General features: G+C 42.8%; 1 protein-coding gene across 4 annotated transcripts; it reads right to left on the bottom strand.

The window, feature by feature from the left end:
• Positions 1-864: 864 nt before the first annotated feature.
• On the bottom strand, positions 865-12929 carry LOC106572089 (signal peptide peptidase). 4 transcript variants are annotated; one of them, XM_014145910.3, is made up of 14 exons: positions 12534-12929; positions 11500-11535; positions 10618-10716; positions 10237-10319; positions 10037-10125; positions 9861-9946; positions 9223-9348; positions 8215-8272; positions 7841-7924; positions 7144-7180; positions 6943-7045; positions 6740-6825; positions 2869-3037; positions 1949-2263 (listed from the first exon to the last, which is right to left on the bottom strand). In XM_014145910.3, the coding sequence occupies exons 1-13, from the start codon at positions 12759-12761 to the stop codon at positions 2896-2898; spliced, it is 1257 nt and encodes a 418-aa protein (XP_014001385.1). In that variant the 5' UTR covers positions 12762-12929; the 3' UTR covers positions 1949-2263; positions 2869-2895. The 4 variants fall into 4 exon arrangements, with proteins under 4 accessions (XP_014001387.1, XP_014001388.1, XP_014001385.1 ...); XM_014145912.3 differs by lacking the exon at positions 2869-3037 and having other exon boundaries at positions 865-2263; positions 12534-12926; XM_014145911.3 differs by lacking the exon at positions 11500-11535 and having other exon boundaries at positions 12534-12928.

Below are 12929 nucleotides of genomic sequence, written 5' to 3'. Positions count from 1 at the left end.
CAGTTGAAGTGAACTACTACACCCCCTTGTGGCATCTTTGCCATCTACAATCAATCACGCGATACCTTGAGACCACTTATCCTCTAACACTGCTATAGGAGGGACATCCTGGTAATTCCTTTACACCTCCTCACTATCCAAGTCACCAGATACATTTAGTAAATACCTGTCAGCTTGTTTGTCTGTCTGCATATCTCTTGATCAGTCTGTCAGTTTTCACCTGAACTATGGATGGCCATGAGGAGTTTGAACAGGTGCTGCAGCAGTTTTACCACCCAGACACCACTGTCCTGTGCTAACAAAAATACTACTCTATGTATAGGTCACATTCAAGTTCAGTGGAGCACAATGTCTGAAATCTAGACTGTCACCTTGACCAAATGTGGTTTGTTTAACATCTGATCATTCTAATGTTGATGGTCTGTTCCAGTCCTTCTCAGACTAACAGGTTTGGCAGACAGACTGCAGGTAGTTTCTCTCAGCTCAGAGTGACAGTTGAGAGGCTTGTTCCCCAGCTAATCAGCCAGTCCTCTAGTCGTCCTTCACCGGTCACTCAGCAGCTGTGTACTGTGGACGGAACAGAGACTCAATGACACAGGCAGAGCTTCAGGTGCTGGAGTTCCATAAGCAACACCGAAACCTGTATGACTTATCATCCTAGTCTCCTTCCGCTTACTGTTTCCATCAGATGAGGTGTACTACACTCTGCCTCTCCTACACATGAGAATGCTAGAAACTGGTATGTTTCACTGACAGCTTACTTATTAGGTCCTGATTATAAATAGTATTTATAATCACCAGTTAATTAACCACAATAAGTCAACCTCAGTACAACTAGGTTAAAGAAAAGGACCCACACATTGGTTATGGTTCTCTACGGTGATATACGCCAACATTTATTGCAAACAAAATAGATATCGGCTCCTGAACACAGGCTCATAAACTTTGACTTGCACAAGTACAATAGGAGAGAAAAGAGAAAAGGTACATTTCTTTAAAATGATAGGGTTACTGAACTTCACCAGGCAGAGTGTGGACATGATCTTTACCAAAACACATTTCTACAAAACTGCTCAATCTTAAAGCCCTAAAACAAAAAAGCTTCTTCCTGTTTTTCTGAACCTGAAACACACTGCGGCAAACTGCAAAAGGCCTGAAAGAAAATATATTATTAAAGCAAAGCAGTTACAACCTAAAGCAAGAAGAGGAATTATTTGGTCCTTTGGTCTCCTCTCTGAGGACATGGTTCTTTTGACACTGTCTCCACCTGCAGGTACATTTCAGTCACTGCATGGGACCTCTAACTACAATACTAAATATAGTTTCCATATAACAGACTTCTCTGATTTGATATGACAGAGTATGACTCACGTAAATAGTAGTGTCATAGCAAATGTGCATAAAAATATCAAAATGTGATCGATTGCCCAAGTTCAGTTACTTCTTAATGCTATAATCTGAACTCTGAGCTATTATTACCACTATACTGACCAACATGTCAGGTACCATGTAATTACACACATTACTAAATTGGCACAATTATACATTGAGACTAGTACAGTAGTACATAGTTAGGTGTCTTTGTTGAAGCCAAAGACTTCCAGACCAGAGAAGCCAGGTGCCATTCACATAGATACCAATGGTCGAGTTCCATGACAAAGGTTAACTTCCATGTAAAGCGTGTATGACACAATCGTAAACTCATCTCCCGAGTCCCTAACACCATCCTATTATACTTCACATTCTCTATGACAAAGGCATTTGTATATCAAAACCAAGAATGGACTTGGTACAGAGATCAAACTAGACAATCATTACAAATAAATCAGGCTGGGAGAGTAAAATGTTTGACAATTTAAAAAATAATAATAATAATTTTCAGCTTCCTGTGATATCTCAGAACCCCCCTCAAAAAACACTTATTCCATTTTAAAATTCTGGCCTTTCAAATGAAATAAAAAAATAAAAAAAAACATAGGCACCGGATAAGCTGTTGTACAATTTGTGTAACAAACCACTTTTGAACTACAAAATATCCCAAAGTCAAAACAGTTATTTAATAAATCAGCCATTTCCATGTACAGCACGGAACATGGGAAACATGAACACCCTCCCAGGATGTGTAGAGAGGTGGGCTGATGTGAAATGTGGTGGCAGCCAGTGATGGACGAGCTCGTGGAAACTGTGTCGTCATTTATCTTTTTTCTCAGCCTCTGTGGTCTCTTCTTTCGCTGCAGCATCTTCCGGAGAGACTTCCTCGTACCTGTCAGAGTGGTAGAAAAGAATAGAAAGAAAATGTTTTCAATTAAAGGAGACAAAATGATGACAAACAACTTGGGAGATTTCACAATGCACTGCACACAACTGTATGGTTACTGAAAATAAACATAAGTGTTTTATGTTGATACCAAATAAATACACCAATGGGAGTGATGAATCCAATGCTGGCCCGGGACTCCAACAAACAACATAAAGATGTGGGTGAGCTGCAGCCCTGGAGAATGACTGGACATGACTAGTGGGGTATCTGAATCATACTCAGCCAAAGTAACTTATGAGCAATGCTTCAGAACAAACAAACAAAAAAAAAGGTTGGGTTTGGGCCAGATAGGCCTAGGTTCACTAAAATGAGTTGAACCAAACCCTGGACCTAGGTCACTTCTCAGGAAAAGCCTGATATTGACATTTCGTTCAAAGGAGAGATTGCATCTGCCAGTGCCAGAGGTCCGTCCACAGAGCTCTGGTGTTGAGGGTCAGAGTAGGAGAGAGAAACAGAGGGAAGGACACTGAACGCCAGGCAAGCCAGGGTTGATGACAGAGTCATGTCAGGGTGATGTCAGGGCAGGGTGGGGGAGACATGGGGCGTACCTGCCCGGGTGAGAGGTGATCTGGTCACTACATAGGTGGGTTGTTGCGTCGCCGGCGTGGCGAGGAGGAGCTCTGCATTGAGTTAGCCAGGCTGGCGGGAGAGCCTGACACGGTGGGGTAGTGTGTGAGCCGGGGTGTGTGTGGCAACACCTCCTCTGAGGACTCATAGCTGAGCAGGAAGAAGAGGAAGAGGAGCAGGACGGCCAGTGAGTTGTTACAGCAGAGAAACACAGTAGAGAGAAAAGACTAGTATGCCAAAGTGAATTCATAGCTCTACAAAAGGTGCTGAAAATGAAGAGATGAAGTGCTTTGGAATGGAAGACTGAACACAGAAGTGAACAAAGAATGAGTGTATATAAAAAGTGTGTCTAGTCAGAAACGCCAGCAGTGTGACAGATGGGAACCAGTCAAAGTACAATGACCAGGAAGGTTAGCAGTTGGCACCGAGCCTTGGCACAGCCAGCTGACACCCAGGTCTCTTACCCTCTCTCCACATACTTCGTGCCACCCCAAGGTCATGGCTTTGTTTTTACCATGGCGAATAACAAGCGAGGCGGAGGCAACATTTCTGGCAGGAGAGGTTGGGGGAATGTTTCATCGCCCTCCCCTGCCCAGGCCAGCCGTTGTGCAGGTGCTTGCCCCCAGCTGGGTGTCTAACCTCTGCTGTTATTATGGCTAGCAGCAGTCAGAGCCTCCACAGCCCAAGTCACAGTGCTGAGATTACAGTCTAGGGGGACCAAGGCCCAGTAGTGTATGCATGGATGAGTAGGTGCATGACAGAGCCATTCACACATAATACTCCAAGCAGCACCAGTTGGGAGAATGATATCTAAATCACTGTAATCATGTCAATAATCATTGAGTCTGAAGGGGAGACCAATAGGTGGCAAAGGTTTATATGATGAGTGAAGATCTACTTAAAAAAAGTAAGGTGAAGATTCCATGCTGAATAATCTTGGAGGCACAAATGTCAAGATTAAGAGACAGGCAACCACTTTTAAAAAAATATAAATATATTTGTTTAAAGACACCAATAGCACTATTTGGTAGGGTTGAGCAGTATCCAGATTGTCATACCGTCCTTTCTCCCTGGGATTTACAGTATTACCGGTTTAGTACACAAAGGGGCACCCAAAAAAATACAAATAGATTGGGCGTCTATTACCAGAATGCTAACAAAATTAGAACACGTAATATCGAATTTCCATGGAGGTTGCTAGCCAAATGTGCTAACGAGCCCAAACTTAAATGAAATGCAAAGACAGGGAATCCTGATCATCAAGTGATACATATATAGGTAGGAGCCACAGAATGTAACTTTTGGTGAGTTAGGACATTTACAAGCGTTTTGACAAATGTTTGTCTCAAGGAAGGACAGTACTGGCTCTCCATCCACATGTCTACACGCTGTCTGTGCGGAGTCTGGAGTTGCTAAACAACGGGCTTGCCTGCTCAGAGAAGAGGAGATGGGCCCAGAACAGAGAGGAGGGAAAAAACACAAGGAAATCAAGATGGCAGATGTATAAATAACTCATCCAAAAGGTTTTGACTTCTCAAACACAGCAGAAAGCTAACACAATATGATGCCCCATCACCTTATTAATTGAGCAACTCATACTTAGATAGCAGGTGAAACTAGGTGTCGTATTAATGGAGAATTTAGCGTTTTTCCATGCAGGGAAAAAAAAGGATAAAATGCATAAGAAATATATTGCTGCGTTTGGTAAACGCAGATCTAAAATGCTTCGTATTGTTATTTCTGCTCGGCATCAGACTGGGAGAAATGACGAACGGGCATTCCAACAGCAAACAGTGCTCGGACTGATGTGTAGCAATTTATCTCCAGTACTTTTCGCGGTGTAGCCAGCCAATTTTTTACTTTCTGCAAAATATTAGGAAATGTAGCGGGCTACATTCTTTATGATCGGCCTAAACAGAAATATAACTTCCATGCATCGTTTCTGCCAAAATATACCTTGCTTTTTCATTGTAAATTCATTTACTTGTGTGGCTGCCAGCCAAATAACGCTACACTTCTGTTGTCATCTGATGAAAATAAAGCCTTTTCTGCTGAATGTGTTGCACTAATGTATTTTCTGTGAAGGAAAACTATAGTTGCACATCCCTGATCACTCTATTGAAGCAAAAAAAAAAATTGACTTTCAATATAAAACGCGACCCCTGTCGATACACAGCTGGACTCACCTGCTCCCGCTTTCTCCAGGGTGCCATTTACAAATAACTACGTGACCGGCTGAACTGTTCTGGGAAACTACATAAGTTTCATAATGTGAGTGGTGAAATGAAGAATGCGATCTGCATTCTCTCCCAACGCACAGCACAAGTTGACTGCAGGTATTTACTTTAAAAATAGGTTCAAATATTACAATGTATTGAATAAATTCAAATAATAGTTTCAATGGTATTAGCGGTATAGGAAAACCATCACGTGGCTATTTCAGAAACACCCTGGTAGACAGTGCATTTGGAAAGTATTCAGATCCATTCTCTTTTTCCACATTTTGTTAAGTTACAGCCTTATTCTAAAATTGATTAAATAATTGTTTTCCCCCTTCATCAATCTACACACAATAACCCACAATGACAAAGCGAAAGAAAGGTGTTTAGAATGTTGCAAATGTATCATAAAAAAAAACTGAAATACCTTACTTGCATAAGTATTCAGACCCTTTGCTATGAGACTCGAAATTGAGCTCAGGTGCATCCTCCTTCCATTGATCATCCTTCAGATGTTTCTACAAGTTGACTGGAGTCCAACTGTGGTATATTAAATTGATTGGACATGATTTGGAAAGGCACACACACATGTCTATATAAAGGTCCCACAGTTGACAGTGAATGTCAGAGCAAAAACCAAGCCATGAGGTCGAAGGAATTGTCCGTAGAGCTCGGAGACAGGATTGTGTCGAGGCACAGATCTGGGGAAGGGTTCCAAAACATTTCTGCAGCATTGAAGGTCCACAAGAACACAGAGGCCATCTTTTTTTAAACTCTTCCTAGAGCTGGCCGCCCGGCCAAACTGAGCAATAGGGGGAGAAGGGCCATAGGGAGGTGACCAAGAACACGATGGTCACTCTGACAGAGCTCCAGAGTTCCTCTGTGGACAACCTTCCAGAAGGACAACCATCTCTGCAGCACGCCATCCTTGATGAAAACCTGCTCCAGAGCTCTCAGGATCTCAGACCGGGGCAAAGGTTCACCTTCCAACAGGACAATGACCCTAAGCACAGAGCCAAGACAACACAGGAGTAGCTTTGGAACAAGTCTCTGAATGTCCTTGAGTGGCCCAGCCAGAGCCCGGATTTGAACCTGATCAAACATCTGGAGAGACCTGAAAATAGCTGTGCAGCAACGCTCCCCATCCAACCTGACAGAGCTTGAGACGATCTGCAGAGAAGTGGGAGAAACTCCCCAAATACAAGTGTGCCAAGCTTGTAGCGTCATACCCAAGAAGACTCAAGGCTGTAATCGCTGCCAGAGGTGCTTCAACATCGTACTGAGTCTGGATACTTGTGAAAATGTCATATTTCTGTTTTAATTATTTTATATACATGTGAAAAGATTTATAAAAAACAGTTTCTGCTTTGTCATTATAGGGTATTGTGTGTAGATTTGATGAGGAAAGAAATCGATTAAATCCATTTTAGAATAAGGCTGTAACGTAACAATGTGGAAAAAGTGAAGTGGTCTGAATACTTTCCGAATGCACTGTAGGTATATTGTATACCACCCAAGCCTACCATCTGGTGCTGCATGGTGGAACAGGATAAATGTTCAATACCACTGGTGATGAGCTCAGAAATGATTAAGAAATGCCATGCTGGAAACAGGGAAGGTATTATATTATTACCTGAACATCTCTGTCAGTTCTCCTTTCAACAGAGCTACAACCACCGGGAATCCAATACAGGCTGGGACCAGGTACAGCAAGGCAGGCTGGGAAGGAAGGGAAGGAGTGAGACAAGTCAACCGGTCAGTAGCAGCCAAGTCGACAAAGGTAACGCTTTCAACTGCATGTCACGAATGTGAACTGGGAGTCTGTGCCTCGCTCACCTGGGCATGTTTGAAGGTGTGCATGACCCAGATGGTCATACCCAGGCCAAAGATGTACGCCAGGAAGCTGGTGTAGAAGTAGGTCCTGGTGTTCTTCTTCAGACTGGAGGGGGCAGGGTACAGAGAGAACATTAAACAGCTGGAAACAACCAGACTGGGCAGGGAGAGCGAGGATCTGGAAGGAGAAGAGTTAGCGCTCACCTGACATCAAAGCGGAGAAGTAAAGCAATGAAGATACCTGAAAAATAAATGCAATATTCACATTAACAGAGGGGCCAGTGCTCTTAAGGTGTCAGCATGCTTCAGTTCGGCTAGGCGAAATGAAGTGTGCTCGCATACTCCCTTAAAAGACCTTAACTTGAAAAAAATAAAAAAAGCAGCAATAGTACTGTTTGTCCATTTTGAAATGCCATAGCCAGTATACACTTCCTCAAAATAGTCTGAATTCAAATCAAATTTTATTCAAATGTGTAGATCTTACTGTGACATGCTTAATTACAAGCCCTTAACCAACAATGCAGTTCAAGAAAAAGACTTAAGAAAATATATACTGGGGGGGGGGGGGGGGGGGGGGGGGTGTACCGGTACCGAGTCAATATGCGGGAGTACAGGTTAGTTGAGGTAGTTTGTCTAATCTAAGATAGAATTAATGACAACTCAAGAAATCTGAAGAAAAAAAACCTTCCCAAAGACGATAACATCACAAAATGTCATAATATATGCACAACTGTTTCAGATGGAAAGCATGCGGATGCCTTTAGAAGAAAAATACACTTCAGCGCGTGGTGTTAGAGTGGAGGTGGATGTAATGCTGGAGTATTGCCCTCAAGTGGACGTCACAAGCCAATATGTACATAACATTAGAAGCTACTGCTGAGTGAGGGGAATGTTGACTTGCCTGGAATGACAATATCGCCAAGACCCAGCATGGCAAATTGATTGGCACCTAGACCCTTCTCGAACAGGTCCTGGGGAAACACCACTGAGATTGAGAGAAGAGGGAGAAAGAGGAAGAAGTAACTATGTCACCATGTGTCAGATGGGATCTAATTTCAGAGACCAAAAGCAGAGCACACACACACGATGACAGTAGTTTCTCCACAGTGACTGGGGTGATAGATGCTGCTTTTCAGACAGCCATATACTTAACTCTCTGTGATACTAACAAAATACATTCACATAGCACCCATTAAAGTAAGGTTACACATTAAATGCTGTCTATAAAATATTGATTGCATTGATATTTTACAATAAAAAGGTCCCTTTACTCACACTTAATGGGTGCCTCGAATGACTTGGCCACGGTAACCATGACATTGGTGCCAAACACCTACAGGGATAACAGTTGTTTATTCAAGTGAGTCAATTCTCCAAGCTTAACATTTTGGCAGGGCCTAAGGGGTATACTTCACAGCAGGATCAATGAGTTAGCCAGCTAACTTGCCTAAATATATATATAGTAATTTCCGGACTATTAAGCGCACCTGAATATAAGCCGCACCCACTGAATTTAAAAAACATTTTTATTTTGAACATAAATAAGCCGCACGTGTCTACCGGTACATTGAAACAAATGAACTTTACACAGGCTTTAACGAAACACGGCTTGTAACAAAAAATAAAACATTAGCAGTAAGCTTTAGTTGTCTTTTTGCACTGAGTCAATTCCTCACGCTGCTATTTCCAACGTCTTATTATCGACTCATTAAGACCAAGCTCCCGTGCAGCAGCTCTATTTCCTTTTCCAACTGCCAGATCAATCGCCTTCAACTTGAAAGCTGCATCATATGCATTTCTCTGTGTCTTTGCCATGATGAGGGTGACAAAATGACTACCGTAATCAGAATGATGGGAAGTTTGAGAGCGCTTGATTTAATCTAAACAGTAAACAAAAAAGTTGTTTGACCGTAACCCGTTCGGCAATTTCATTGGTCTAATGAAAGCTTCATGCCGCCAAAAAACTGAGCACGTCACAGAATGTGTTTTTTTGGAGGAAAAAAAATTGAAAGCGGGAAAAATCCATATATTAGCCACGTCATTGTTTAAGCCGCGAGGTTCAAAGCCTGGGAAAAAAGTTGCGGCTTATAGTCCGGAATTTACGGTATGTATTTTTCAAAATAAGCTTGAAATGTGCATGGTCTAATTGACTCACAACCAAAAACAATCTACATTTAGCATTCTTATTTATCAAAGTTAGCTGGCTCATTGATCCTACTGTGTAGTGTACCCCTCTGGTGTGTAGCCTAGTAGTGCAGTGTTGGGGTTACTTGGCAGACTTACCCAGAAGACGTCATACACAAACAGCCCCCCCAGCAGGATGCAGCCAGTACTGACATTGTTTAGGTGCAGAAGCTCCACCCCATTCAGGGCGAACGCCAGGCCAAAAAGGTTGTTGGCAATCCAGTGCTGAGAAGAACCAAAGAACACTTTATCAAACAAAAAACATCCACAACACCCAAACAGGAGACAAACACAGATGAACCCAACCAGAGAGCATTGAAAGAAACACAGAGGACATTTTCTGCAGCCAATTACAGCTCTGTTAGTACGCCTGACCATTTGGAGTCTTCAACGTTTTATCTAGGACGAACTGTAACATTGGGTTTTGACCAGAGGCGACGCCTCTTGACAACGCGTCGCGCCAACGCTTCAAATTTGCATAAAGTAGCGCTCAACTTTTTCTAGCGCTCCTTTTGCAGGGTTCTCGCCGCTCATCTTCCAACAATCCATCGCACATTTCTCTGCGTGCCCTCGTTGAAAATGAATGGGGCCAGAACTTCTCCCGACGAATTCATTGTTGGTGAAAACCCAGTGTAACACCGTCATCCTCTACACCCCAAACTAAATCGCCATGCCATAAAAAAAAACGAAAAAAAGAACACACTATTTTAACACGCTGTGGTGTAACTTCAACTGACCTTCTTGAGGATATACCAGACCCCAACCACAGTGCTGATGACCAGGCAGATCATGTCCTTGGTGTCAAACTCATAGTTGACAATTTCTGTGGGAGGGAGGGTCATCAGTTAAACACACGTGCTTTTACAGGGTATTTACCATATTACTGTTTCTAGCTCTTTCATTCCATCCTTACCTTCTTTGGTCTCTCCTGAGCCCTGAGTGAAGAGCAGCTGGTACTGCTTGATGGGAATGTTCGCAGGGAAGATCCTGTTCATGAAGGGACTAATCGAGAGAGGCAGACATTATGTTGAGACAGCCTATAGAATCCAAGTCATCTAACGTGAAAGGAGATCTTAATTAATAAAGTGATATGAAACAAAACAAGCCTCTCACCTCATTGTATGAGACAGTGCCAAAATCCCCAGGACAAAGAAATACATTGACAGCAGCAAGTTGATGTACTCTTGTGAGAAAATCTATGATCGAAACGAGGCAAAATCATTTAGTATTACGAATTCTACCCTTCTCCACAGTATAACACCACTAGTCTCTCTCGCTCTTGATCAGGGAGCTGAAAAAAGTGAATCAATAAGGACAGCATGCATGACGTGAGCATGGGGTGCAAGCAATGAGTAACCCAGATACAGTACGGTAAAGCAGAGGTACAGCGATATGTGGGAGATTGGAGGGGAAAGAAGTAGCTTATTCAAATGTAATAATGCAGGAAACGATTCAGGACAAAGCATAGGAAGTGTTGCGAGTGATGATGCTCACTTTGAAGAAGAGGTAGAGGCCAAAGAGGGTGCAGCTGGCGATTATGGGGAACCGTGCAGCGTCTCTGCCTGTGATGGTCTCTGGCATGTCTGAGGAGTTCTGGGAAGAGACAGAAACAAGAATGCATACAAAACACACACACACTTCCTAAGTACCTTCAAAAACACACAAAAGCCTGAACATTCTCAAAGCACATTGCCAAAGTTCCTCTTCAGAAAGAAAGCACTAGACCATCTCAATATCAACTTGTCTCTTACTAAATCACAGTCATAACCTTTAGTGCCTCATCTCATCGCAGACTATTTCTATTTCTTCACAAAATAAGTAGTTAGGTTTATGTCTAGTGGGACACGAACATGTGACCTATCTGAATGAAATTAGCTAATCTGCACAGGGAATATAATTAAAATGGGTCACTGTGGTGCGATGAGTAGCAAGTAACAAGACAGGACTGCAACGAACGAGCGATTCATTCTAAAGACCCCATGTCCAGTTGATACTAGATAGAGGCCTTTAACATATCACCTTCAGTGTCCGTTTCTTCTATAGCACCGTCCTTGAACCCTTTCAAAGTTCACCCAACCTGTTCAGTGTGATTCTGGTCAAGGGGACTTGGCCTGTGCACGACAGGACCCACATCCTCATTGATTGGGAACAAAGCAGGACTATGCCGAGGCCCAAACCTTGACACTTGGTGCCTAATAACCAAAATGATTTTACACACAAATGGGAGACATACACACATAGCGACACACTGTCATGAAGCATCTTCCAGATTGCCACGAACAATGAGGTGTCAGTATGAGAGGAAGAATACGTTTAAATAAATAAAAATACTGTCGACAGACAGTGCGTGTTCTGAGTATCAGTTCTAATACTCACTCTGTACTCATAATCGCAACCATTTTCTCCAGCAACCTAAGGATGAAATAAGTGTTCAGAAAGTCATAAGCTGGGTATGCAGTAAACATATAGTAGGTCATCTATAGTAAGCACCAGGAAGATTCTAGCTGAGGCAGCAACCAACCACACGTCAACACCACACAGGAAGGACTGCAGCAGGGTACCAGTTAGTTCACAACCACCAGAAAACTTCATTCATTTCACGCCACTCAAAAAGCCTGTTATCAGTCATGTCAACAGACAACCAAGTCATGCATCATCATCCCCTTTCCCTCCACCCACTGACTAAAAGACCAATAGTGATGGCTGTATGACACGTGTAGTTAACTGATTTGCATATTAACTGATTTGCATATTCCTACTACTATACTTTGAGCAAGTGTCAGAAGGGCTTCAGAGAAAAGAATAGGCTCGGGCGTGGCTAGAAATTAACTGAGAAGCAATGGAAATGGGTTTACCTAAACGTATCCACTCATGTCAAAACAAATAAAAATCGCCTAAACCCTTGCACACGTCTCTCCATCACCTGCTAAAGACTTGGCAGTGACAACCGGCTGGAATGAATGAACAACATCATGCCAGCTAGCTAGATGTCATGATTAAAAATAACATTGACCACTCAACAAAAACAAAATAACTTAACTAGTAAATTAAGCAAGCAAACGATCAGGCAAATCGGGTTAACATATGGTTCATGACAGCCCCAGTCAAGGCCTGCCAGTCATTCATTACTGTTGTTAGCTAGCTAGCCATGCCTAGCTAACTGGCTAGCTACATCAGACTTGTCTGGATATGGAACAGAAACACTGACTGTAATGTGAGTAACATCTGGCTAATGCTGCATGAGACTTGTGTGCGAGACACTTGACAGCTGAATGAGTTTCGTTGCATCCTTTGTTTATGGCCCAACAACAGGATCCAACAGTTTAGCGCTTCCCACTGTTAGCTGAGTAAACTACCTAGTTAATGTTAGTTAGCTAGCTACTTGTACATTGCAATAATGTTAAAGTTACCTTGCTTTTGCCACAGTTGACTGACCGCAGTGCACCGAAGAAGATTGGCAACAGAGCCATAAAAACAAGGCTGCCATATGCCAGTGCCGTTCCCTCCGGTGTCGCCACAAACTTGGCCACAGTCGCGTTGACAGCGTCGGTACCATTTGAGTCGGTAGCATTCAGGCCGTCCAGAATAAGAGGTGAAGTTTCGCTGGGTAAGACCGATCCTTGATCAACATCCGCCATGTTTGCAAGTTGTCCAACCCAAATGAGACGTGTACACTGTTTTCGATCTATGAAGACTGGTCGTTTCTCACTTAAGAACGTTCTCTTTTGCTAAGGCCACGTTCCCTATCTCTTTGCCAATTGAAACACCTCTTCCTTGTTCTTATTCTTCGGTGGGGTTTATTGGCG

The sequence above is a fragment of the Salmo salar genome, chromosome 15 (assembly GCF_965601325.2).
Source record: "Salmo salar chromosome 15, fSalSal1, whole genome shotgun sequence".
Taxonomy (NCBI): domain Eukaryota; kingdom Metazoa; phylum Chordata; class Actinopteri; order Salmoniformes; family Salmonidae; genus Salmo; species Salmo salar.
This window is presented reverse-complemented; position numbering and strand designations above follow the sequence as displayed.